We start from the raw sequence: 27,867 nt of genomic DNA, 5'->3' as shown, positions 1-27,867 counted from the left end.
AGTCGTAAAATATTCACTCACGGAGGATGGACATGCGTTTACGTTCGCTGTTAAAGTCGAGCAGGGCCAGCATCTCGTAGGTCATCTCCTGGTCCATCTCGCTGATGGTGATGGTGTCCTGGGTACGGGACAGGAACACAAAACCAAAGTTCCTGGCAGCTGTCACCAGAGCCCCCTCGTCAGGAGAGGCTGCCTGGTACACCAACTCATCTGAGGATTGAGGACAACAGACACATCAAGACATACAAAGTCTGTGGCCAGAGGTTTATTTGTAAGTCGCTCTGGATAAGAGCGTCTGCTAAATGACTTAAATGTAATGTAAATGTTAAATGTTTATGTCACACCTTTTATTGTAGACTATTCATCGGTGTCCATGGTATTCTAACCTAAAACTACCTGGGCTGGTTTCTCAGACAAAGATAAAAGCTCGGTTCTGGACTAAGAAGGATTTTCTAATGAAGATTCTCCATCAAGTTCAGGACCAGGCTTTTTCTTTTCGGTGTCCAGGAAAACAGTCTATTACGTTATAAGAATTGGTTTCTGAACATTGACCTCTAGCATTACTATAATACAGGTTGCTCACCCTCTCTCTGTTCTGTATGTACTAACTAGAGGACTTTAAAAGCCAAATGTGCTTGTAGGCCACATCCACTCTGGGGACAAATCTCCATGGTACTCTGAAGGAAGGCTACCTAGTCTTCCTAGGTGTGTTCAATTAACAGGACTAATCACATACTGTATATGTGTGATCAGTGATTTCTGAACTGACCAATCAATAAATAAATAAAATCATCCAATGATTGATTGATCTCTCTCATCAATACGCAGGTTCCTCACCTTCTTTCTGTTCCACCATGACAGTGTGACACAGAGACAGCAGCTTGAAGAACTCCAGGGTGTCTTTGTCCTTCTTGGACCGGATGCAGGCCACCAGGGAATGATCCAGGTACTCAAACTTCCTGTCTGCGTACTTGTTCCAGGTAAAGTCCACTGGCTGTGAAGTAGCGAGGGAAAGAAATGAGCATCAAGACAATGCTATAGATGAAGCACTGTATGTGTCAAATCGGAATAAAATACAGTTTCAGTAAAAAAAAAAAAAAAAGTACCTTCCCACGATCCAGAGGTACACCCTCAACATTAGCAGGGTCACCTGTCAAATGTAAAGACATGAATAAATCACGTCATAACACAAGCTTCTAAACGATGTTTACAGGTGATATCGGTTACATTCAAAACAATGCAGAGTGGACCAGGATGTCCATTCAAGCAATACTTGGAGGTACCAGACCTTAAAAATTGTAATTTGGCAATGACAACAAATGAAATGAAATGTTATTGGTCACATACTTCACCATCTGCTAAATATGTGTAAGCGTCCATGCTGAATATTGTTCAGATATTTTCTAACTAGTTCGGTTCCAATACAAAATGTGTCAATGTTGACATCCTTACAAAATAATTCATAAAATTGTACTTTTTGTACTGCAGGTGTAGTGAAATGACAACGACCTCGACAACGACCTTGACAATGACAGCACAAACAGATCTGGGAACACCAATCAACACTCTAGCCAGGATATAACAAATGAGTCTTACCAAAGGTACGTCCAGCGATGGTGCACTTCTTGAAGGCCATGATGTTTTGCGTGAGGGTACCGGTCTTGTCTGAGAAGATGTATTCGATCTGACCCAGTTGCTCGTTGAGGGTGGTGGTGCGGGCCTTGGCTGGGGTGTCTTTCTCCTGGTAGTACATCTGAAGGTCCCAGTTGATGAATTTGGACTGGCCCAAACGAATCACCTCCACACTGGAGAGGAAATTGGAAATATATTTCACCTTTATTTTAAACACAGAAAGACCCTAGATTAGAACCCTATTTTGGAAGTGGGGACCTGAAATACTCTCATTATGACTCAATTCAGTATTCTATTATTATTACCTCAGGTACACAGGTACATGGGTGTTAGGATACTAGGGACTAGGAGATAATACGACAGTTCAGAGGATACTAGGAGATAATACGACAGTTCAGAGGATACTAGGAGATATTCCGTCCGTTCAGAGGATACTAGGAGATAATACGACAGTTCAGAGGATACTAGGGACTAGGAGATAATGACAGTTCTGAGTCTTTGACTAAATAAAGCCCTCTAAAAGCAGATGGTAGACGGTACAAAAGAGCTTGGTCATGTGCAATAGGTAGAAAACATTTTGAAACAGAATAAAAACAGGGAAGTTCTACACAAACTTTCCCATAAAAACACAGATTTGCTACGGTGTGCCCTACTGAACACAACCCTTGCCTGTGTTTGAGAGTGACTCGCCCAGGGAAATATAATCATTAGAACGGGTACCCCATTCAAGTCAAATGAGTCTGTGATTCTATTTCTATACTCACCTGACGTAGAGGGAGATGGGAACCATGGTGTTGAGCACGATGATGTACCCCCAGAAGCTGAGGAAACCTCTGTAAGAAGCAGTCTGGTCCTTACCGTCATTCAGATACCAGGCCTTTCTGCCTACTTCCTCATACCAGAAGGTGTTTCCGATGGCCAGGCCAGCACACAACAGAACCAGGATTACAAAGATCTGGAGAGGAGAAGAAGAGGGAGAAGAAATTGAAAACAGTTTTTCAATAGTTTCCATACTATCTTAAAACTGCATCTCTGTTTTCACAAGCCTTCATCTCATCTCAAGCTTGTCTTTGTACTTATTATGGATCCCCATTAGTTCCTGCCAAGGCAGCAGCTACTCTTCCTGGGGTTTATTATGGATCCCCATTAGTTCCTGCCAAGGCATCAGCTACTCTTCCTGGGGTCCAGTAATTTTTAAACATTAAAATACATTTTACAACAGATTTCACAATGCATTAAGTGTGCGCCCTCAGGCCACTACGCTACAACACAATCCAGGTGTATTTGTCTATAGTGTGTATGTTGTCTGTACGTATACCTGTGTGTGTGTCTTCACAGTCCCCACTGTTCCATAAGGTGTATTTTTATCTGTTTAAAAAAAAAAAAAAAAATCTGATTCTACTGCTTGCATCAGTTACCTGATGTGGAATAGAGTTCCATGTAGTCATGGCTCTATGTAGTACTGTGCGCCTCCCATAGTCTGTTTTGGACTTGGGGACTGTGAAGAAACCTCTGGTGGCATGTCTTGTGTCCGAGCTGTGTGCTAGTAGTTCAAAAACAGACACCTCGGTGTATTCAACAAGTCAAACATTCATACAAAAACCAAGTAGTGATGAAGTCGATCTCTCCTCCACTTTGATCCATAAGAAAATGACATGATCAATGTTAGCTCTACGTGTTCTAGGCCTGTTGTAATTTTCCCAAGTACCTCTTTGTGGCACCTGACCACACAACTGGGGAGTAGTCCAGGTGCGACAAAACTAGGGCCTGTAGGACCTGCCTTGTTGAGATTGTCTTTAAGGCAGAACAGCCGCCTCCACTGCACCGCAGTGTTGCAGCCTCACTGCAGCCTGGGGTTCGATCCCAGGCTGTGTCACAACCGGCCGTGACCAGGAGTCCCATACGGCGGCGCACAATTGGCCCAGCGTCGTCCGGGTGAGGAGAGAGTTTGGTCGAGGGGGGGTGGGGGGGGGAATCCTTGGCTCATTGTGCACTAGCGACTCCTTGTGGCGGGTCGGGCGCCTGCAGGCTGACTTTGGTCGTCAGGTGAACGGTGCAGCTGGCTTCCGGCTGCAGGTGTTTAGAAGTGTGGCTTGGCGGGTCATGTTTCAGCATGACTCGTCTTTTCGCCTCACCTGAGCCCGTTGGGGAGTTGCAGTGATGAGACAAGATCATAAAATCCCAAAATTGGGTCCAAAAGGGTGTTAAAAAAATATATATTTTTAAAAAATAAGGCAGACCTCTCCCCGTCCTCCCCATGTTGCTGTTGGGGGAGGATGGGCTTGTGGTAAAGGCTGGAGCGGAATAAATGGAATGGTATTAAATATGTCAAACACATGGTTTCCAGGTGTTTGATGCCATTCCATTGGCTCCGTTCTGGACATTATTATGAGCCGTTGTCCCCTCAGAAACCGCCACCAGTTTTGACCATAACAGTATACAATCCAGGGTTACTCCAAGCAGTTTAGTCTCCTCAACTAGCTCAATTTCCACATTATTCATGTCAAGACTTAGTTGAGTTTTAGTGAATGATTTGCTCCAAATAAAATGCTTTTAGTTATAGAAAATATTTAGGGCTTAATTGATTTCTTGCCACACACTCTAAAAACTGACTGCGGCTCATTGTTAAGTGTTAGAGTGATTGCTGTGGTAGCTGACATGTATAGTGTTGAGTCGTCCACATACATAGAAACACAGGCTTTACTCAGAGCCAGGTCATTAGACAGCTGCCCTGGGGAATTCCTGATTCTACCTGGATTTTGTTGGAGAGCCCCCTCTGTGTTAGACAGGTAACTCTTCATAATATAGCAGGCGCTGTAAAGTCATAACATATACGTTTCTTCCAGCAGCAGACTATGACAATGTCAAAAGCTGCACTGAAGGCTAACAAAAGAGCCACCAATCTTTTTATTATCAATTTCTCTCAGCCAATCAGTCATTTGTGTAAGTGCATGTTGAATACCCTTCCCTATAAGCGTGCTGAAAGTATTAACTTATTTACTGTAAAATAGCATTTTATCTGCATTGTAAAAAGTTTACTAAGGGTTGGTAACAGGCTAACTGGTTGGCTATTTGAGCAAGTAAAGGGTGTTTTACTATTCTTGGGTAGTGGAACAACTTTTGCTTCCCTCCAGTCCTGAGGGAACACACTTCCTGTAGGCTTAGATTAAAAGAGATGGCAAATAGGTGTGGCATTATTATCCGCCATCATCCTCAGTAATTTTCCATCCAAGTCGTCAGACCCAGGTGGCTTGTCATTGTTGCTAGACAACAAAATGGCAATGCTTGTCTTTCATAAATTGGTCAGTTATACTTGGATGTGTAGCGTTAGTGTTTGTTGCTGGCATGTCATGCTAAAGTTGGCTAATCTTGTCAATGAATTTTTTTTAAAGTAGTATGCAATATCAGTGGCTTTTGTGATGTATCAGCCATCTGATTCAATGGGTAGGACCAGGATGAATACGTATGAACTTACCAATTTGTAAGTCGCTCTGGATAAGAGCGTCTGCTAAATGACTTAAATGTTAAATGTAAATGTAAGGGCATTGGGCAGTGAGGTGACCAAGAACCCGATGGTCACTACCAGAGCTCCAGCAGGGACTGAGAGACTAGTCAGGATCGAGGGAAAGATGAACGGAGCAAAGTACAGAGAGATCCTTGATGAAAACCTGCTCCAGAGCGCTCAGGACCTCAGACTGGGGCGAAGGTTCACCTTCCAACAGGACAACGACCCTAAACACACAGCCAAGGCAACGCAGGTGTGGCTTCGGGGACAAATCTCTGAATGTCCTTGAATGGCCCAGCCAGATCCCAGACTTGAACCTGATCAAACAGCTCTGGAGAGACCTGAAAATAGCTTTGCAGCGACGCTCCCCATCAAACTTGAGAGGATCTGCAGAGAAGAATTGGAGAAACTCCACAAATACAGGTGTGCCAAGCTTATAGCTTCATACCATTTTAGAATAAGGCTGTAATGTAACAAAATGTGGGACAAAGTGAAGGGGTCTGAATACTTCACGAATGCACTGTATCTAGGGAAAACCGAAGCTCCAAAGGCTGGACTTAATATTGTGTACTGACTGTTAGCACTTGGTGGTCTATAGCAGCTTCCTACAAGAATGGGCTTTAGGTGAGGCAGATGAACCTGTAGCCACATTCAATTCAACAGTATTTGACATTTGAAATCTAAGCTTTACTGTATATTCTGTAGATGTTATAACCATGTATTGCTACCACTATAATCAAAAGGTATTGTCTAAGTGAGTTTGAGATATTATGTAAATAGTGTGTTAATGTTATCAATTTCATGAACCTTGTTTTCTTAGGCTATATATGTTAATGTGGGGTAATTTTAGTACTAGTACTTACTTTATTACTTCTGGTGTCTTGATTGTTTTACTGAGCAGCTTATCAGAGGTAGACATGACAGAGATATTTATGACTTCCTACTAGGGCAAACCGCCTCAGTGCCAACAGTATAACTCTGGTTCATAGACAGATGATTACTGCATACAATAGCTATAGGATCGACAGAGTCATTCCTTGGGAGTTACAGCGTAGCCTAGTGGTTAGAGCGTTGGACTAGTAACCGAGAGGTTGCAAGATCGAATCCCCGAGCGGACAAGGTACAAATCTGTTGTTCTGCCCCTGAACAAGGCAGGTAACCCACTGTTCCTAGGCCGTCATTGAAAATAAGTATTTGTTTTTAACTGACATGCCAAGTTAAATACATTTTTAAAAACATACACTATAACTCCTGGGACAATGTACATTTTCTGCAGCACTACGACAAACTCAGCGACACCATAATAGTGATTATCTGAGCAGGGCTTGGGTCATTGATAAGTCATTGTCTCAACGCAGCCTTGAAATCTGTGGATAGAGTCCAGGAGCCAAGATGATTTGGACGGACTCCGTCATTCTTGTAAGACCATCTTTTTGTTTCCAGAAGGTGTCAAAGTTAATTATAAAAGTTATGCCAACAGAGCTACAGTACCCTTTTTGCCATATGTGCAATGCCAGTAGCCTGCATTGGTACCGGGCCTGAAATAATCAGCCGTTATTTGGAATCTTTCAGAACTAGAATCAGGTCTTTAAAATCTATTTTTTCAGCAGTTCCGAGCTAGCCCTCACAATGTCATTTGACCCCACATGTACTACGACAGTGTTAGCCCCAGGCATCCATCGTAGAACGGTAGGAAGCAGTCTTAATGTTCTGTACTCGTACTCCAGGACAGCACAGGAGTTTTGCCCCAGGAACCGAGATGGTTCCCCCCTAAAGAGCTGTTTAAAGTATGTGTCCAGTCCGGGCTTCCCATCGTCAAGGAGGCCCCCCATTACCAGATGCCGCTGCTTTCGACTTACACGGCAAGTGACATGATCCTATCAACCAGCCATGGAGTTAAGAACAACAACATCCAACCTAGTCATCTAGAAGCAGCATACAGTCCGTACGATGGACGCCCATTCTCCAGGGAAGACTAGTCTTCTCCAGGGAAGAGGGAGAAACCTTCGGGGAGTGATCTCCCTGCCAAAGCTGTGGAGAACCAACGCGCCGACACTTCCACCAGGCCAGAGTGGCGCCCAGCTACTGGAGTATATGAAAAAGTAGGCGGGCGTGGATTCCCCCCCCCGGGAGCTTGAGGAGGATCCCCCCCCCCCCCCCCCCGGGAGCTTGAGGAGGATCCCCCCCCCCCCGGGAGCTTGAGGAGGATTCCCCCCCCCCCGGGAGCTTGAGGAGGATTCCCCCCCCCCCGGGAGCTTGAGGAGGACTCCCACCCCCCCCCCCCCGGGAGCTTGAGGAGGACTCCCCCCCCCCCCCCCCGGGAGCTTGAGGACTCCCCCCCCCCCCCCCCGGGAGCTTGAGGAGGACTCCCCCCCCCCCCCCCCCCCCCCGGGAGCTTGAGGAGGACTCCCCCCCCCCCCCCCCCCGGGAGCTTGAGGAGGACTCCCCCCCCCCCCCCCCCCGGGAGCTTGAGGAGGACTCCCCCCCCCCCCCCCGGGAGCTTGAGGAGGACTCCCCCCCCCCCCCCGGGAGCTTGAGGAGGATTCCCCCCCCCCCCCCCCGGGATCTTGAGGAAGATTCCCCCCCCCCCCGGGAGCTTGAGGAGGATTCCCCCCCCCCCCCCCGGGAGCTTGAGGATGATTCCCCCCCCCCCCGGGAGCTTGAGGAGGATTCCCCCCCCCGGGAGCTTGAGGAGGACCCCCCCCCCGGGAGCTTGAGGAGGATTCCCCCCCCCGGGAGCATGAGGAGGACTCCCCCCCCCCGGGAGCATGAGGAGGACTCCCCCCCCCGGGAGCTTGAGGAGGACTCCCCCCCCCGGGAGCTTGAGGAGGACTCCCCCCCCCCCCCCCCGGGAGCTTGAGGAGGACTCCCCCCCCCCCCCCCCGGGAGCTTGAGGAGGACTCCCCCCCCCCCCCCCCCGGGATCTTGAGGAGGACTCCCCCCCCCCCCCCCGGGAGCTTGAGGAGGACTCCCCCCCCCCCCCCCGGGAGCTTGAGGAGGACTCCCCCCCCCCCCCCCCCGGGAGCTTGAGGAGGACTCCCCCCCCCCCCCCCCCCCCCCGGGAGCTTGAGGAGGACTCCCCCCCCCCCCCCCCCCCCCCGGGAGCTTGAGGAGGACTCCCCCCCCCCCCCCGGGAGCTTGAGGAGGACTCCCCCCCCCGGGAGCTTGAGGAGGATCCCCCCCCCCCGGGAGCTTGAGGAGGACTCCCCCCCCCCCCCCGGGAGCTTGAGGAGGACTCCCCCCCCCCGGGAGCTTGAGGAGGATCCCCCCCCCCCGGGAGCTTGAGGAGGATTCCCCCCCCCCCCGGGAGCTTGAGGAGGATTCCCCCCCCCCCGGGAGCTTGAGGAGGATTCCCCCCCCCCCCCCCCCGGGAGCTTGAGGAGGATTCCCCCCCCCCCCCCCCCCCCCGGGAGCTTGAGGAGGATTCCCCCCCCCCCCCCCCCGGGAGCTTGAGGAGGATTCCCCCCCCCCCGGGAACTTGAGGAGGATTCCCCCCCCCGGGAGCTTGAGGAGGATTCCCCCCCCCCTGGGAGCTTGAGGAGGATTCCCCCCCCCCCGGGAGCTTGAGGAGGATTCCCCCCCCCCCGGGAGCTTGAGGAGGATTCCCCCCCCCCCGGGAGCTTGAGGAGGATTCCCCCCCCCCCGGGAGCTTGAGGAGGATTCCCCCCCCCCCGGGAGCTTGAGGAGGATTCCCCCCCCCCCGGGAGCTTGAGGAGGATTCCCCCCCCCCCGGGAGCTTGAGGAGGATTCCCCCCCCCCGGGAGCTTGAGGAGGATTCCCCCCCCCCCCCCCCCCCCCCCCGGGAGCTTGAGGAGGATTCCCCCCCCCCGGGAGCTTGAGGAGGATTCCCCCCCCCCGGGAGCTTGAGGAGGATTCCCCCCCCCCCCCCCCCGGGAGCTTGAGGAGGATTCCCCCCCCCCCCCCCCCGGGAGCTTGAGGAGGATTCCCCCCCCCCCCGGGAGCTTGAGGAGGATTCCCCCCCCCCCCCGGGAGCTTGAGGAGGATTCCCCCCCCCCCCCCCCCGGGAGCTTGAGGATTCCCCCCCCCCCGGGAGCTTGAGTAGGATTCCCCCCCCCCGGGAGCTTGAGGATCCCCCCCCCCCGGGAGCTTGAGGAGGATTCCCCCCCACCCCCCCCCCCCGGGAGCTTGAGAAGGATTCCCCCCCCCCGGGAGCTTGAGGAGGATTCCCCTCCCCGGGAGCTTGAGGAGGATTCCCCTCCCCGGGAGCTTTGGTAAATTCGCTACTTGTTTGCTAAGAGTAACCACTACATTGCTACATTGAAAGGCTGGGCGGTCCACATTGTCCCGGGAATAGAGCAAAAATAAACACAGCTCCTGCAGCGTTGAAAATGTTCAATAGCGACCTCCATTTGAGACTGCCGGCCGGCCAGCTAGGCTAGCTGGTCTTCAGTGTCTTGGTATTTGGTATTTTATTAGGATCCCCATTAGCGGTTGCAAAAGCAGCAGCAGGGTCCACACAAAACAGAATGACATAATACAGAACATCAATAGACAAGAACAGCTCAAAGACAGAACTACATAAACATTCTTTGTTTAAAGGCACATGTAGCCTACATATCAATGCATACACACAAACTATCTAGGTCTCTCTCCTTACAGGGAATTCTGAACTAAGTGAACAAAAATAGCCTACACAAATGTCAAAATCCGAAAAGCAGAAATACAGTATGTGTCCTTGTTTAAATCATCTCACAGCAGTGAGCACAAAAGCAGTGTCTTGTTGCACGTACTGTTGGTAGCAGCATCGGCTAACCACGGTAGCAGCATCGGCTAACCACGGTAGCAGCATTGGCTAACCACGGTAGCAGCATCGGCTAACCACGGTAGCAGCATCGGCTAACCACGGTAGCTACACAACGCCGTTCCAACCAGGTCAGATTAAAGGGGGGGGGGGAGCAACAGGCAGCAGGGAATACAGCCACAATTAGCGTGGGACACCTCCGCAGTCCCAGCCAAAATGGAAAACCCTGCTAGCTTTATACTGATAGCTACCAGCTAGGATGGTAGCTAGCTCCAGCAAACAACTTCTGTCTTTTTTGGTCTGGCAGGATCCCGGGACAGATAGTAGCAGTCACAGCAACTGAGGATAACCGTGCCAAAATCAAAAAGTATATCAACCAAACTTTGAGAGCAAACACTGTCACAACTTTACAAAAACAATAAAATCGAGATCTCTTGTTCAACATACGTCACGCTCTGATGTAAATGGCGGTTAATAAGAGACTCCATTTAATAATATATATAATAATAATATAATATATAATAATATAATTTTTTGCGAGGTGTAGTGAATGACTTGAAAGGTAATACCACTTACAGTGTACACCATGTAGTTCATCAATTCATCGATTTTAGTCCTCTTGAATCTGGTCTTGCCCCCATTCCTCATGATTTTAGTGTCAGCGCCTACATCAAAACAGCAAACAAACAGATGAGTAAGGGGTTTGGATGAGATTCAGTCCAAGAAGGCATATTTACATGACTGTATGTCCATGTTGTTGGTATGTCTGTATATTGATCATGAAAGTGTGTCAGGTATTTACCTGAAAAGAATGTCTGTGGGTGTGTAAAATCATGTGTTATCCATCACATGCTTCGTAACCAACCGGTGTGGACTAACAGTGAGAGAGTGAGTGAGAGAATGAGTGAGTGAGAGAATGAGTGAGTGAAGGAATGAGTGAGTGAGAGAATGAGTGAGTGAGAGAATGAGTGAGTGAGTGAGTGAGTGAGAATGAGTGAGTGAGAATGAGTGAGTGAGAATGAGTGAGTGAGAATGAGTGAGTGAGAATGAGTGAGAATGAGTGAGAATGAGTGAGTGAGAATGAGTGAGTGAGGGACTGAGAATATCCATTGGTTCTGAAAGGTTGTGCAAGGTATTTACCTGCGAAGATGACCAGTCCGTGACACTCGTCAGTGTTTCTGATCCTGCATCCTCTCAGCATCATATTGTCCAGATCCACAGGGAATCTGTCTTTTCTCCAACGCATGGTCCCCGTGAACTTATCCAGACGGTTGTTAGGCTCCTCACACACTATCATGGCTGTATGAGGAAACAAGGGAAGTGACCACACACTATCACGGCTGTATGAGGAAACAAGGGAACAGTGACCACACACTATCACGGCTGTATGAGGAAACAAGGGAACAGTGACCACACACTATTACGGCTGTATGAGGAAACAAGGGAACAGTGACCACACACTATCACGGCTGTATGAGGAAACAGTTACCACACACTATCACGTCTGTATGAGGAAACAAGGGAAGTGACCACACACTATCACGGCTGTATGAGGAAACAAGGGAACAGTGACCACACACTATCATGGCTGTATGAGGAAACAAGGGAAGTGACCACACACTATCACGGCTGTATGAGGAAACAGTTACCACACACTATCACGGCTGTATGAGGAAACAAGGGAAGTGACCACACACTATCACGGCTGTATGAGGAAACAAGGGAACAGTGACCACACACTATCACGGCTGTATGAGGAAACAGTTACCACACACTATCACGTCTGTATGAGGAAACAAGGGAAGTGACCACACACTATCACGGCTGTATGAGGAAACAAGGGAACAGTGACCACACACTATCATGGCTGTATGAGGAAACAAGGGAAGTGACCACACACTATCACGGCTGTATGAGGAAACAGTTACCACACACTATCACGGCTGTATGAGGAAACAAGGGAAGTGACCACACACTATCACGGCTGTATGAGGAAACAAGTGACCACACACTATCACGGCTGTATGAGGAAACAAGGGAAGTGACCACACACTATCACGGCTGTATGAGGAAACAGTTACCACACACTATCACGGCTGTATGAGGAAACAAGGGAAGTGACCACACACTATCACGGCTGTATGAGGAAACAAGGGAAGTGACCACACACTATCACGGCTGTATGAGGAAACAAGGGAAGTGACCACACACTATCACGGCTGTATGAGGAAACAAGGGAACAGTGACCACACACTATCATGGCTGTATGAGGAAACAAGGGAAGTGACCACACACTATCACGGCTGTATGAGGAAACAGTTACCACACACTATCACGGCTGTATGAGGAAACAAGGGAAGTGACCACACACTATCACGGCTGTATGAGGAAACAAGGGAACAGTGACCACACTATCACGGCTGTATGAGGAAACAAGGGAAGTGACCACACACTATCACGGCTGTATGGGGAAACAAGGGAACAGTGACCACACACTATCACGGCTGTATGAGGAAACAAGGGAACAGTGACCACACACTATCATGGCTGTATGAGGAAACAAGGGAACAGTGACCACACACTATCATGGCTGTATGAGGAAACAAGGGAACAGTGACCACACACTATCACGGCTGTATGAGGAAACAGTTACCACACACTATCACGTCTGTATGAGGAAACAAGGGAAGTGACCACACACTATCACGGCTGTATGAGGAAACAAGGGAACAGTGACCACACACTATCATGGCTGTATGAGGAAACAAGGGAAGTGACCACACACTATCACGGCTGTATGAGGAAACAAGGGAACAGTGACCACACACTATCACGGCTGTATGAGGAAACAGTTACCACACACTATCACGTCTGTATGAGGAAACAAGGGAAGTGACCACACACTATCACGGCTGTATGAGGAAACAAGGGAAGTGACCACACACTATCACGGCTGCATGAGGAAACAAGGGAACAGTGACCACACACTATCATGGCTGTATGAGGAAACAAGGGAAGTGACCACACACTATCACGGCTGTATGAGGAAACAAGGGAAGTGACCACACACTATCACGGCTGTATGAGGAAACAAGGGAAGTGACCACACACTATCACGGCTGTATGAGGAAACAAGGGAAGTGACCACACACTATCACGGCTGTATGAGGAAACAAGGGAAGTGACCACACACTATCACGGCTGTATGAGGAAACAGTTACCACACACTATCACGGCTGTATGAGGAAACAGTTACCACACACTATCACGTCTGTATGAGGAAACAAGGGAAGTGACCACACACTATCACGGCTGTATGAGGAAACAAGGGAAGTGACCACACACTATCACGGCTGTATGGGGAAACAGTTACCACACACTATCACGGCTGTATGAGGAAACAAGGGAAGTGACCACACACTATCACGGCTGTATGAGGAAACAAGGGAAGTGACCACACACTATCACGGCTGTATGAGGAAACAAGGGAAGTGACCACACACTATCACGGCTGTATGAGGAAACAGTTACCACACACTATCACGGCTGTATGAGGAAACAAGGGAAGTGACCACACACTATCACGGCTGTATGAGGAAACAAGGGAAGTGACCACACACTATCACGGCTGTATGAGGAAACAAGGGAAGTGACCACACACTATCACGGCTGTATGGGGAAACAAGGGAACAGTGACCACACACTATCACGGCTGTATGGGGAAACAAGGGAACAGTGACCACACTATCACGGCTGTATGGGGAAACAAGGGAACAGTGACCACACACTATCACGGCTGTATGAGGAAACAAGGGAACAGTGACCACACACTATCACGGCTGTATGAGGAAACAAGGGAACAGTGACCACACTATCACGGCTGTATGAGGAAACAAGGGAACAGTGACCACACTATCACGGCTGTATGAGGAAACAAGGGAACAGTGACCACACACTATCACTGCTGTATGGGGAAACAAGGGAACAGTGACCACACACTATCACGGCTGTATGAGGAAACAAGGGAACAGTGACCACACACTATCACGGCTGTATGAGGAAACAAGGGAAGTGACCACACTATCACGGCTGTATGGGGAAACAAGGGAACAGTGACCACACACTATCATGGCTGTATGAGGAAACAAGGGAACAGTGACCACACACTATCATGGCTGTATGAGGAAACAAGGGAACAGTGACCACACACTATCACGGCTGTATGAGGAAACAGTTACCACACACTATCACGTCTGTATGAGGAAACAAGGGAAGTGACCACACACTATCACGGCTGTATGAGGAAACAAGGGAACAGTGACCACACACTATCATGGCTGTATGAGGAAACAAGGGAAGTGACCACACACTATCACGGCTGTATGAGGAAACAGTTACCACACACTATCACGGCTGTATGAGGAAACAAGGGAAGTGACCACACACTATCACGGCTGTATGAGGAAACAAAGGAACAGTGACCACACACTATCACGGCTGTATGAGGAAACAGTTACCACACACTATCACGTCTGTATGAGGAAACAAGGGAAGTGACCACACACTATCACGGCTGTATGAGGAAACAAGGGAACAGTGACCACACACTATCATGGCTGTATGAGGAAACAAGGGAAGTGACCACACACTATCACGGCTGTATGAGGAAACAGTTACCACACACTATCACGGCTGTATGAGGAAACAAGGGAAGTGACCACACACTATCACGGCTGTATGAGGAAACAAGGGAAGTGACCACACACTATCACGGCTGTATGAGGAAACAAGGGAAGTGACCACACACTATCACGGCTGTATGAGGAAACAGTTACCACACACTATCACGGCTGTATGAGGAAACAAGGGAAGTGACCACACACTATCACGGCTGTATGAGGAAACAAGGGAAGTGACCACACACTATCACGGCTGTATGAGGAAACAAGGGAACAGTGACCACACACTATCATGGCTGTATGAGGAAACAAGGGAAGTGACCACACACTATCACGGCTGTATGAGGAAACAGTTACCACACACTATCACGGCTGTATGAGGAAACAGTTACCACACACTATCACGGCTGTATGAGGAAACAAGGGAAGTGACCACACACTATCACGGCTGTATGAGGAAACAAGGGAAGTGACCACACACTATCACGGCTGTATGAGGAAACAAGGGAACAGTGACCACACTATCACGGCTGTATGAGGAAACAAGGGAAGTGACCACACACTATCACGGCTGTATGGGGAAACAAGGGAACAGTGACCACACACTATCACGGCTGTATGAGGAAACAAGGGAACAGTGACCACACACTATCATGGCTGTATGAGGAAACAAGGGAACAGTGACCACACACTATCATGGCTGTATGAGGAAACAAGGGAACAGTGACCACACACTATCACGGCTGTATGAGGAAACAGTTACCACACACTATCACGTCTGTATGAGGAAACAAGGGAAGTGACCACACACTATCACGGCTGTATGAGGAAACAAGGGAACAGTGACCACACACTATCATGGCTGTATGAGGAAACAAGGGAAGTGACCACACACTATCACGGCTGTATGAGGAAACAAGGGAACAGTGACCACACACTATCACGGCTGTATGAGGAAACAGTTACCACACACTATCACGTCTGTATGAGGAAACAAGGGAAGTGACCACACACTATCACGGCTGTATGAGGAAACAAGGGAAGTGACCACACACTATCACGGCTGTATGAGGAAACAAGGGAACAGTGACCACACACTATCACGGCTGTATGAGGAAACAAGGGAAGTGACCACACACTATCACGGCTGTATGAGGAAACAAGGGAAGTGACCACACACTATCACGGCTGTATGAGGAAACAAGGGAAGTGACCACACACTATCACGGCTGTATGAGGAAACAAGGGAAGTGACCACACACTATCACGGCTGTATGAGGAAACAAGGGAAGTGACCACACACTATCACGGCTGTATGAGGAAACAAGGGAAGTGACCACACACTATCACGGCTGTATGAGGAAACAGTTACCACACACTATCACGTCTGTATGAGGAAACAAGGGAAGTGACCACACACTATCACGGCTGTATGAGGAAACAAGGGAAGTGACCACACACTATCACGGCTGTATGGGGAAACAGTTACCACACACTATCACGGCTGTATGAGGAAACAAGGGAAGTGACCACACACTATCACGGCTGTATGAGGAAACAAGGGAAGTGACCACACACGATCACGGCTGTATGAGGAAACAAGGGAAGTGACCACACACTATCACGGCTGTATGAGGAAACAGTTACCACACACTATCACGGCTGTATGAGGAAACAAGGGAAGTGACCACACACTATCACGGCTGTATGAGGAAACAAGGGAAGTGACCACACACTATCACGGCTGTATGAGGAAACAAGGGAAGTGACCACACACTATCACGGCTGTATGGGGAAACAAGGGAACAGTGACCACACACTATCACGGCTGTATGGGGAAACAAGGGAACAGTGACCACACTATCACGGCTGTATGGGGAAACAAGGGAACAGTGACCACACACTATCACGGCTGTATGAGGAAACAAGGGAACAGTGACCACACACTATCACGGCTGTATGAGGAAACAAGGGAACAGTGACCACACTATCACGGCTGTATGAGGAAACAAGGGAACAGTGACCACACTATCACGGCTGTATGAGGAAACAAGGGAACAGTGACCACACACTATCACGGCTGTATGGGGAAACAAGGGAACAGTGACCACACACTATCACGGCTGTATGAGGAAACAAGGGAACAGTGACCACACACTATCACGGCTGTATGAGGAAACAAGGGAAGTGACCACACTATCACGGCTGTATGGGGAAACAAGGGAACAGTGACCACACACTATCATGGCTGTATGGGGAAACAAGGGAACAGTGACCACACACTATCATGGCTGTATGACGAAACAAGGGAACAGTGACCACACACTATCACGGCTGTATGAGGAAACAGTTACCACACACTATCACGGCTGTATGAGGAAACAAGGGAAGTGACCACACACTATCACGGCTGTATGAGGAAACAAGGGAACAGTGACCACACTATCACGGCTGTATGAGGAAACAAGGGAAGTGACCACACACTATCACGGCTGTATGGGGAAACAAGGGAACAGTGACCACACACTATCACGGCTGTATGAGGAAACAAGGGAACAGTGACCACACACTATCATGGCTGTATGAGGAAACAAGGGAACAGTGACCACACACTATCATGGCTGTATGAGGAAACAAGGGAACAGTGACCACACACTATCACGGCTGTATGAGGAAACAGTTACCACACACTATCACGTCTGTATGAGGAAACAAGGGAAGTGACCACACACTATCACGGCTGTATGAGGAAACAAGGGAACAGTGACCACACACTATCATGGCTGTATGAGGAAACAAGGGAAGTGACCACACACTATCACGGCTGTATGAGGAAACAGTTACCACACACTATCACGGCTGTATGAGGAAACAAGGGAAGTGACCACACACTATCACGGCTGTATGAGGAAACAAGGGAAGTGACCACACACTATCACGGCTGTATGAGGAAACAAGGGAAGTGACCACACACTATCACGGCTGTATGAGGAAACAAGGGAAGTGACCACACACTATCACGGCTGTATGAGGAAACAAGGGAAGTGACCACACACTATCACGGCTGTATGAGGAAACAAGGGAAGTGACCACACACTATCACGGCTGTATGAGGAAACAAGGGAAGTGACCACACACTATCACGGCTGTATGAGGAAACAAGGGAACAGTGACCACACACTATCACGTCTGTATGAGGAAACAGTTACCACACACTATCACGTCTGTATGAGGAAACAAGGGAAGTGACCACACACTATCACGGCTGTATGAGGAAACAGTTACCACACACTATCACGTCTGTATGAGGAAACAAGGGAAGTGACCACACACTATCACGGCTGTATGAGGAAACAAGGGAAGTGACCACACACTATCACGGCTGTATGAGGAAACAAGGGAAGTGACCACACACTATCACGGCTGTATGAGGAAACAAGGGAAGTGACCACACACTATCACGGCTGTATGGGGAAACAAGGGAAGTGACCACACACTATCACGTCTGTATGAGGAAACAAGGGAAGTGACCACACACTATCACGGCTGTATGAGGAAACAGTTACCACACACTATCACGTCTGTATGAGGAAACAAGGGAAGTGACCACACACTATCACGGCTGTATGAGGAAACAAGGGAACAGTGACCACACACTATCACGGCTGTATGGGGAAACAAGGGAACAGTGACCACACACTATCACGGCTGTATGAGGAAACAAGGGAAGTGACCACACACTATCACGGCTGTATGAGGAAACAAGGGAAGTGACCACACACTATCACGGCTGTATGAGGAAACAAGGGAAGTGACCACACACTATCACGGCTGTATGGGGAAACAAGGGAACAGTGACCACACACTATCACGGCTGTATGGGGAAACAAGGGAACAGTGACCACACACTATCACGGCTGTATGAGGAAACAAGGGAAGTGACCACACACTATCACGGCTGTATGAGGAAACAAGGGAAGTGACCACACACTATCACGGCTGTATGAGGAAACAAGGGAAGTGACCACACACTATCACGGCTGTATGGGGAAACAAGGGAACAGTGACCACACACTATCACGGCTGTATGGGGAAACAAGGGAACAGTGACCACACTATCACGGCTGTATGGGGAAACAAGGGAACAGTGACCACACACTATCACGGCTGTATGAGGAAACAAGGGAACAGTGACCACACACTATCACGGCTGTATGAGGAAACAAGGGAACAGTGACCACACACTATCACGGCTGTATGAGGAAACAAGGGAACAGTGACCACACTATCACGGCTGTATGAGGAAACAAGGGAACAGTGACCACACTATCACGGCTGTATGAGGAAACAAGGGAACAGTGACCACACACTATCACGGCTGTATGGGGAAACAAGGGAACAGTGACCACACACTATCACGGCTGTATGAGGAAACAAGGGAAGTGACCACACTATCACGGCTGTATGGGGAAACAAGGGAACAGTGACCACACACTATCATGGCTGTATGAGGAAACAAGGGAACAGTGACCACACACTATCATGGCTGTATGAGGAAACAAGGGAACAGTGACCACACACTATCACGTCTGTATGGGGAAACAAGGGAACAGTGACCACACACTATCACGGCTGTATGGGGAAACAAGGGAAGTGACCACACACTATCACGGCTGTATGAGGAAACAAGGGAACAGTGACCACACACTATCACGGCTGTATGGGGAAACAAGGCAACAGTGACCACACACTATCACGGCTGTATGGGGAAACAAGGGAACAGTGACCACACACTATCACGGCTGTATGGGGATTCCCTCTCCCTCTCCAAAATACACACATTTTATATAACATTTTGGTCATTTGCAGATGCTCTTCTCCAGAGCGATGTACAGTTAGTGCCTTCCTCTTAAGACCCAGCACACATATCTAAATAAATGTACAGTATCTAACGTCCATCTGTTAAGACGGACAGTAGAGCAGTATGTTACCATCAAACTGTGCCAGCTGTTGCTCCTCCTGCAGTCTCTCGTCTGTCACTTTCAGACCCATTTTAAACTTCAGGTTGGTTTCCCTGCCAAACAATAAATGTACGTTGATATTTCAGTACACTCATTTGGGGACAAATTCAGTATATATATACACACACACACACACACACACACACACACATATATAAATACACAGATACACATATAAATACACATAGATACATACATATACACATACATACATACGTATATATATATATATAAATAAAAGGGAACATCTGTACATTGTACACAAGGACAATAACCTGATCTTTAAATTAACTGAAACATACTGGGCTTCTCATAGTGTTGTTTGACCAATGAGTTTTCAATCTAATCTACAGGCTGAACGAGACTGTGATGATAACAAGTCTCAACAAACCCTTTTTAAATCTCACTTCGCCTCTAAATGTGTACGTTTACACAAAAGCACGTTCTGTCAATGTAATTTTATCAAGGGGTAGATATTGACAAATGCAATTTGAAATGATAAAATCACACATAAAAAAAGGTTTTAAGACATGGTCTGCATCCCAAATGGCACTGTATTCTCTATACAGGATAGTGCACTACGTTTGGCCATGGCCCATAGGGCTCTGCTCTAAAGTAGTGCACTACGTTTGGCCATGGCCCATAGGGCTCTGCTCTAAAGTAGTGCACTACGTTTGGCCATGGCCCATAGGGCTCTGCTCTAAAGTAGTGCACTACGTTTGGCCATGGCCCATAGGGCTCTGCTCTAAAGTAGTGCACTACGTTTGGCCATGGCCCATAGGGCTCTGCTCTAAAGTAGTGCACTACGTTTGGCCATGGCCCATAGGGCTCTGCTCTAAAGTAGTGCACTACGTTTGGCCATGGCCCATAGGGCTCTGCTCTAAAGTAGTGCACTACGTTTGGCCATGGCCCATAGGGCTCTGCTCTAAAGTAGTGCACTACGTTTGGCCATGGCCCATAGGGCTCTGCTCTAAAGTAGTGCACTACGTTTGGCCATGGCCCATAGGGCTCTGCTCTAAAGTAGTGCACTACGTTTGGCCATGGCCCATAGGGCTCTGCTCTAAAGTAGTGCACTACGTTTGGCCATGGCCCATAGGGCTCTGCTCTAAAGTAGTGCACTACGTTTGGCCATGGCCCATAGGGCTCTGCTCTAAAGTAGTGCACTACGTTTGACCATGGCCCATAGGGCTCTGCTCTAAAGTAGTGCACTATATAGGGAATAGGGTTCCATAGGGCTCTGCTCTAAAGTAGTGCACTATATAGGGAATAGGGTTCCATAGGGCTCTGGTCTAAAGTAGTGCACTATATAGGGAATAGGGTTCCATAGGGCTCTGGTCTAAAGTAGTGCACTACATAGGGAATAGGGTTCCATAGGGCTCTGGTCTAAAGTAGTACACTATATTGGCAATAGGGTTCCATAGGGCTCTGGTCTAAAGTAGTGCACTACATAGGGAATAGGGTTCTATAGGGGCTCTGGTCAAATGTAGTGCACTACATAGTGAATTGGGTTCCATAGGGCTCTGGTCAAATGTAGTGCACTACATAGGGAATAGGGTTCCATAGGGCTCTGGTCTAGGGTTCCATAGGGCTCTGGTCTAGGGTTCCATAGGGCTCTGGTCTAGGGTTCCATAGGGCTCTGGTCTAAAGTAGTGCACTATATAGGGAATAGGGTTCCATAGAGCTCTGGTCTATGTAGTGCACTACATCGTGAATAGGGTTCCATAGGGCTCTGGTCTAGAGTAGTGCACTACATAGGGAGCCATTTGGGACAAGCCCATAATTGACCGTTCATTGGCGAACATCTTACCCATCAAGCTCGGCTGTTTCAACATAACAAAGACTGTTGGGATTTGAACTGGACAACAACAGAATGTCGGCCTAAATGAAAACAAAAAAGCAAATAACCAAATCAAAATATTGTAACTGAATTATAAAATGGCTGGTTGGGTTTTTAGTCAGAGAACAAATATGTGACATTACCGGGATGTGATCATTTTTCTTCAAACGAACCACATCGCCGACATGTATATTCATCCACTTCGACACTTGAAACCTGGTTTGGAAATAGTTTGTTACAGTCAGCTACTCAGATTCTTTATAAGACATGTTCAAAACATGACATTTATCTTGATGCACAACACAGACAATAACAACAAAAACTATTTCAGATATTATAAAACGGTATGCTGCTGTACCAAGGAGCTCCAGAGAGCAGAGAGAGAAACTATAACAGTAGTGTAATATACATTCATACCATAGACCTAGATATACAACTGTTCTCTGTACTACCGCATGGCAAGCGTTACCCGGAGTGCCAAGTCTAGGACAAAAAGGCTTTACTTTAACTATACATTCATGTACATACCAACTCAATCAGCCTGACTAACCAGTGTCTATATGTAGCCTCGCTACTGTATATAGCCTGTCTTTTTACTGTTGTTATATTTTTTTAACTTACCTATTGTTCACCTAATACCTTTTTTGCACTATTGGTTAGAGCCTGTAAGTAAGCATTTCACTGTAAGGTCTACTACACCTGTTGTATTCGGCGCACGTGACAAATATACTTTGATTTGATTTAATCTGTCCCATTATGGAGTCTGTGAGAGCACGGGGCAGTGCCATCGAGGACATCTCCATTTTGAAGTAGTCCATTTTTCTTCTTCTTCTACTACTACAACTTGTATGACTTGGTAAACAAACTGAAAGGATGCATACTGCCACCTGGAGTGTGTTTGAACAGGTATAAAGCCAAGGATGACGATTTACTGCCATCTGCAGCATATTTAATTGGCTGATCCCTCCCGATGACCTGGATGTAACTTTGTGATCCTTCCTTAAAAACACTGCAAGTCCCACCCAGTTGACTACTTTAAAATGGTGTAAACTTTCAATGGAGCTGCCAATGACAAAACTAGTTCTATCGAAGGAGTGATTCTCTATGGTTCCTAGTCATTACCTGCCATCCATGAGAACTTCACACTTCCTGTTATTGATCTCGTTGTCCATCCTGTGGCGGGCCTGTTGGGGAGGAAAGGGAAGACACCAGGCAGAGGTTTAGCACTAGATTAAAAAAAATGGACCACAATGTTCTCTTCATAAATGGAGTGCACTGCATATGCTATCAATGAAAAGGAGGCCTCTTTCTTGGTCCGTCTCTCATCTGTAGGACGACACGATTGGATGAAGTGAACAGAGTCTGGGCAGCGGCAAACGTCCCGATTTTCCACTCTTTTCCTTGTACGCTTGAAATGCTTTATACCAATCCTATGTTTTTAAATCCACGGTGGGGAGTGTTAACAAATGCATACTTTGGGAGAAGGGTGGAGAATTGAGATGCAGCCAGCGAGGAGGAGGTTGGAGTCACTCACCAGATCGTCCACCAGGTCTTTGATGGCTGTGATTCCCAGCACCAGAACTAAAGGCACTAATGTGGTGTACCAAGGCAACGTGGTGATCTCAGGAATAATCTGGTGATTAATAATGTGCATTAATATCACAATCTATTCCTTTATCCAACATGTTAGAAAGTTTCAAAGCAGTGTGTTGACTGCAGGAATAATCTGGTGAATAATAATGTATTATTGTAATGTAATAATGTAATATACAATGCTCAAAAAAATAAAGGGAACACTTAAATAACACAATGTAACTCCAAGTCAATCACACTTCTGTGAAATTAAACTGTCCACTTAGGAAGCAACACTGATTGACAATAAATTTCACATGCTGTTGTGCAAATGGAATAGACAAAAGGTGGAAATTATAGGCAATTAGCAAGACACCCCCAAAAAAGGAGTGATTCTGCAGGGGGTGACCACAGACCACTTCTCAGTTCCTATGCTTCCTGGCTGATGTTTTGGTCACTTTTGAATGCTGGCGGTGCTCTCACTCTAGTGGTAACATGAGACGGAGTCTACAACCCACACAAGTGGCTCAGGTAGTGCAGTTCATCTTATACAGGCCAGGGTCCTGTATAAGAACACTTCATTACTGCTCAGGCCAGGGTCCTGTATTATAACACTTCATTACTGCTCAGGCCAGGATCCTATATTATAACACTTCATTGCTGCTCAGGCCAGGGTCCTGTATAATAACACTTCATCACTACTCAGGCCAGGGTCCTGTATTATAACACTTCCTCCCTGCTCAGGCCAGGGTCCTGTATTATAACACTTCATTACTACTCAGGCCAGGGTCCTGTATTATAACACTTCCTCCCTGCTCAGGCCAGGGTCCTGTATTATAACACTTCATTACTACTCAGGCCAGGGTCCTGTATTATAACACTTCATTACTACTCAGGCCAGGGTCCTGTATTATAACACTTCATTACTGATCAGGCCAGGGTCCTGACAAAACATTTATTTGTACTGCTCTAATTACGTTGGTAACCAGTTTATAATAGTAATAAGTCACCTCTGGGTTCTGCGTTGCGTCGTGCCTAAAAACAGCCCTTGGTATATTGGCCGTGGTATATTGGCCCGTATACCACACCCCCTCAGGCCTTATTGCTTACAAATTACACTTCATCACTGCTCAGGCCACAGTCATGTACGTTGAACACGAGAAAGTATATTACAGGGACAGTACCAGTACCATATTTACAAAGTGCAGGGATACTGGAGCGATAGAAGTAGATATGTATAGGGGTAAGCTTCTCTTCCCCAGTGATGTACCGGGATGTCAGCACATCCAATCCCCTGGTCGGTGGCTCACTAAACAGAGAACATCCCTGGTCATCCCCACTGCCTCTGATCTGGGCGACTCACTAAACAGAGAACATCCCTGGTCATCCCTACTGCCTCTGATCTGGGCGACTCACTGAATACACATGCATTGTTTGTAAATGATGTCTGAGTGTTGGAGTGTACCCGTCTAAGAAAAAAAAAAAAAAGAAAAAAAAAATGGTGCCGTCTGGTTTGTTTAATAAGAAATGTGACATGATTTATACTTCTGATACTTAAGTATATTTTAGCTATTACATTTACATTTGATACTTAAGTATATTTAAAACCCACCACACACTCACTTTCCCACTCACCACATACGCTGCTGCTACTGTTTATCCTCATCCATCCTGTTGCCTAGTCAATTTATCTTTACCTACATGTACATATCTACCTCAATTACCTGGTACTCCTGCAACGACTCAGTACTGGTATTCCCTGTATATAGCCATGTTATTACCTGGTACTTCCTGTATATAGCCATGTCCTTACCTGGTACTCCCTGTATAAAGCCATGTTGTTACCTTGTACTTCCTGTGTATAGCCATGTTATTACCTGGTACTTCCATGTTATTACCTAGTACTTCCTGTATAAAGCCATGTTATTACCTGGTACTTCCTGTATATAGCCATGTTATTACCTGGTACTTCCTGTATATAGCCATGTTATTACCTGGTACTTTCTGTATATAGCCATGTCCTTACCTGGTACTCCCTGTGTAAAGCCATGTCCTTACCTGGTACTTCCTGTGTAAAGCCATGTTATTACCTGGTACTTCCTGTATATAGCCATGTTATTACCTGGTACGTCCTGTATATAGCCATGTTATTACCTGGTACGTCCTGTATATAGCCATGTCATTACCTGGTACGTCCTGTATATAGCCATGTCCTTACCTGGTACGTCCTGTATATAGCCATGTCCTTACCTGGTACGTCCTGTATATAGCCATGTTATTACCTGGTACTTCCTGTATATAGCCATGTTATTACCTGGTACTTCCTGTATATAGCCATGTTATTACCTGGTACTTCCTGTATATATCCATGTTATTACCTGGTACTTCCTGTATATAGCCATGTTATTACCTGGTACTTCCTGTATATAGCCATGTTATTACCTGGTACTTCCTGTATATAGCCATGTTATTACCTGGTACTTCCTGTATATAGCCATGTTATTACCTGGTACTTCCTGTATATAGCCATGTTATTACCCGGTACTTCCTGTATATAGCCATGTTATTACCCGGTACTTCCTGTATATAGCTATGTTATTACCCGGTACTTCCTGTGTAAAGCCATGTTATTACCCGGTACTTCCTGTGTAAAGCCATGTTATTACCTGGTACTTCCTGTGTAAAGCCATGTTATTACCTGGTACTTCCTGTATATAGCCATGTTATTACCTGGTACTTCCTGTGTAAAGCCATGTTATTACCTGATACTTCCTGTGTATAGCCATGTTATTACCTGGTACTTCCTGTGTAAAGCCATGTTATTACCTGGTACTTCCTGTATATAGCCATGTTATTACGTGGTACTTCCTGTGTAAAGCCATGTTATTACCTGGTACTTCCTGTGTAAAGCCATGTTATTACCTGGTACTTCCTGTGTAAAGCCATGTTATTACCTGGTACTTCCTGTGTATAGCCATGTTATTACCTGGTACTTCCTGTATATAGCCATGTTATTACCTGGTACTTCCTGTGTAAAGCCATGTTATTACCTGGTACTTCCTGTGTAAAGCCATGTTATTACCTGGTACTTCCTGTGTAAAGCCATGTTATTACCTGGTACTTCCTGTGTAAAGCCATGTTATTGTTATTCACTGTGTATTTATTCCTCGTGTCACTATTTCTATTTATTTATCATTCCATCTTATCTTTAACTCTGCATTGTTGAAAAAGGGCCCGTAAGTAAGCATTTCACTGTTAGTCGACACCTGTTCTTTACGAAGCCTGTGACAAAATTGTATTGATTTGATTCCTTCCGTACTGTAGCATAATGTCTGACAGGGAGACTGCTACAAGTGGAACCTCAGTGGTCTACCACTGAAGATTCTTATAATCCGTTAGTTTCGAAAGTTGGATGTAACACTGCTGTCTCCGGCAGACTTACCTGTAAGATGAGCAGGGCCAGAAAGTACAGGTTGGCAGCTCGTTTGAACTGCTCGAACAGATTCAGTGGGATGAATGTCAAGGCGTTATATTTGTATGTCTTGATTCCATTCCCCTAGGGCACAAAGAAACAACAGTACATTTGGTAAGACGGTGAACTGAAGAAATAAGGACAGGTACATAAACATGGTTAAAATGACACAGAGAGAAATCCTCCACTTTAATGTCCATACAGAGGATGTGAGGCTCCTAAAAATACAAAACACTGCTTTTAAAAACGTTTCTGGGAAGACACAACTGGGCTTTACGGATACAGACTGGTTTAGAGACTATTATGGCCATTAACAGTAGGGAGACTTCAGGGAAGTACGACTTCATCAGAAGGTCCTTTGGTTCCTAGTTGAGTGTGAATTCCCCTAGCAGTTGCTAGAACCCATTATCCGTGTGTGTGGGGGGGGCTATTCTCTCATTTTGGTCCGCTGTGGAACAGTTCTCTCTCTCCCTCTGTCACACTAGGTGGAACTTTCCGTGTTAATTTGCATAAACAACAAACAGCTGCCACAATCATGATAAGGGGGGGGGGGGGGGGGGGGGGGAATTATTAGACAAAAAACCCTATCTGTTTCACCCCAGTCCCAAATGACAATACAGTTGAAGTCTGAAGTTTACATACACCTTAGCCAAATACATTTCAACTCAGTTTCTCACACTTCCTGACATTTAATCCTAGTAAAAATTCCATGTTTTAGGTCAGTTAGGATCACCAATTTATTTTAAGAATGTCAAATGTCAGAATGATAGTAGAGAGAATGATTTATTTCAGCTTTTATTTCTTTCATGACATTCCCAGTGGGTCAGAAGTTTACATACACTCAATTAGCATTTGGTAGTATTTCCTTTAAATTGCTTAAATTGTGTCAAATGTTTCGGGTAGCCTTCCACAAGCTTCCCACAATAAATTGGGTGAATTTTGGCCCATTCCTCCTGACAGAGCTGGTGTAACTGCGTCAGGTTTGTAGGCCTCCTTGCTCGCACAAGCTTTTTCAGTTCTGACCACACATTTTCTATAGGATTGAGGTCAGGGCTTTGTGATGGCCACTCCAATACCTTGACTTTGTTGTCCTTAAGCCATTTTGCCACAACTTTGGAAGTATGCTTGGGGTCATTGTCCATTTGGAAGACCCATTTGCGACCAAGCTTTAACTTCCTGACTGATGTCTTGAGATGTTGCTTCAATATATCCACATAATTTTCCATCCTCATGTTGCCATCTATTTTGTGAAGTGCACCAGTCCCTCCTGCAGCAAAGCACCCCCACCACATGATGCTGTCACCCCCGTGCTTCATGGTTGGGATGGGGTTCTTCGGCTTGCAAGCCTCCCCCTTTTTCCTCCAAACATAAATGGTCATTATGGCCA

The 27,867-nt window shown here is 46.9% G+C and overlaps 1 protein-coding gene across 1 annotated transcript in view; it reads right to left on the bottom strand.

Moving 5' to 3' along the window:
• LOC129812892 (phospholipid-transporting ATPase IC-like) overlaps positions 1-27,867 on the bottom strand; it is a 74,238-nt gene that overhangs the window by 20,254 nt on the left and 26,117 nt on the right. Inside the window, exons 4-16 of the mRNA XM_055864858.1 lie at positions 26,451-26,564; positions 22,971-23,069; positions 22,559-22,620; positions 21,580-21,652; positions 21,407-21,477; positions 19,570-19,652; positions 11,040-11,198; positions 10,476-10,564; positions 2,397-2,587; positions 1,597-1,805; positions 1,107-1,150; positions 838-994; positions 22-210 (exon numbers count right to left, since the gene is read on the bottom strand). Coding sequence (XP_055720833.1) covers positions 22-210; positions 838-994; positions 1,107-1,150; positions 1,597-1,805; positions 2,397-2,587; positions 10,476-10,564; positions 11,040-11,198; positions 19,570-19,652; positions 21,407-21,477; positions 21,580-21,652; positions 22,559-22,620; positions 22,971-23,069; positions 26,451-26,564 — 1,540 coding nt within the window. The remainder of the gene's footprint in view (positions 1-21; positions 211-837; positions 995-1,106; positions 1,151-1,596; positions 1,806-2,396; positions 2,588-10,475; positions 10,565-11,039; positions 11,199-19,569; positions 19,653-21,406; positions 21,478-21,579; positions 21,653-22,558; positions 22,621-22,970; positions 23,070-26,450; positions 26,565-27,867) is intronic.

The sequence above is a fragment of the Salvelinus fontinalis genome, chromosome 2 (assembly GCF_029448725.1).
Source record: "Salvelinus fontinalis isolate EN_2023a chromosome 2, ASM2944872v1, whole genome shotgun sequence".
NCBI lineage: Eukaryota > Metazoa > Chordata > Actinopteri > Salmoniformes > Salmonidae > Salvelinus > Salvelinus fontinalis.
Note: the sequence above shows the minus strand (reverse complement) of the source record. Positions and strands in the feature narration are given on the sequence as shown.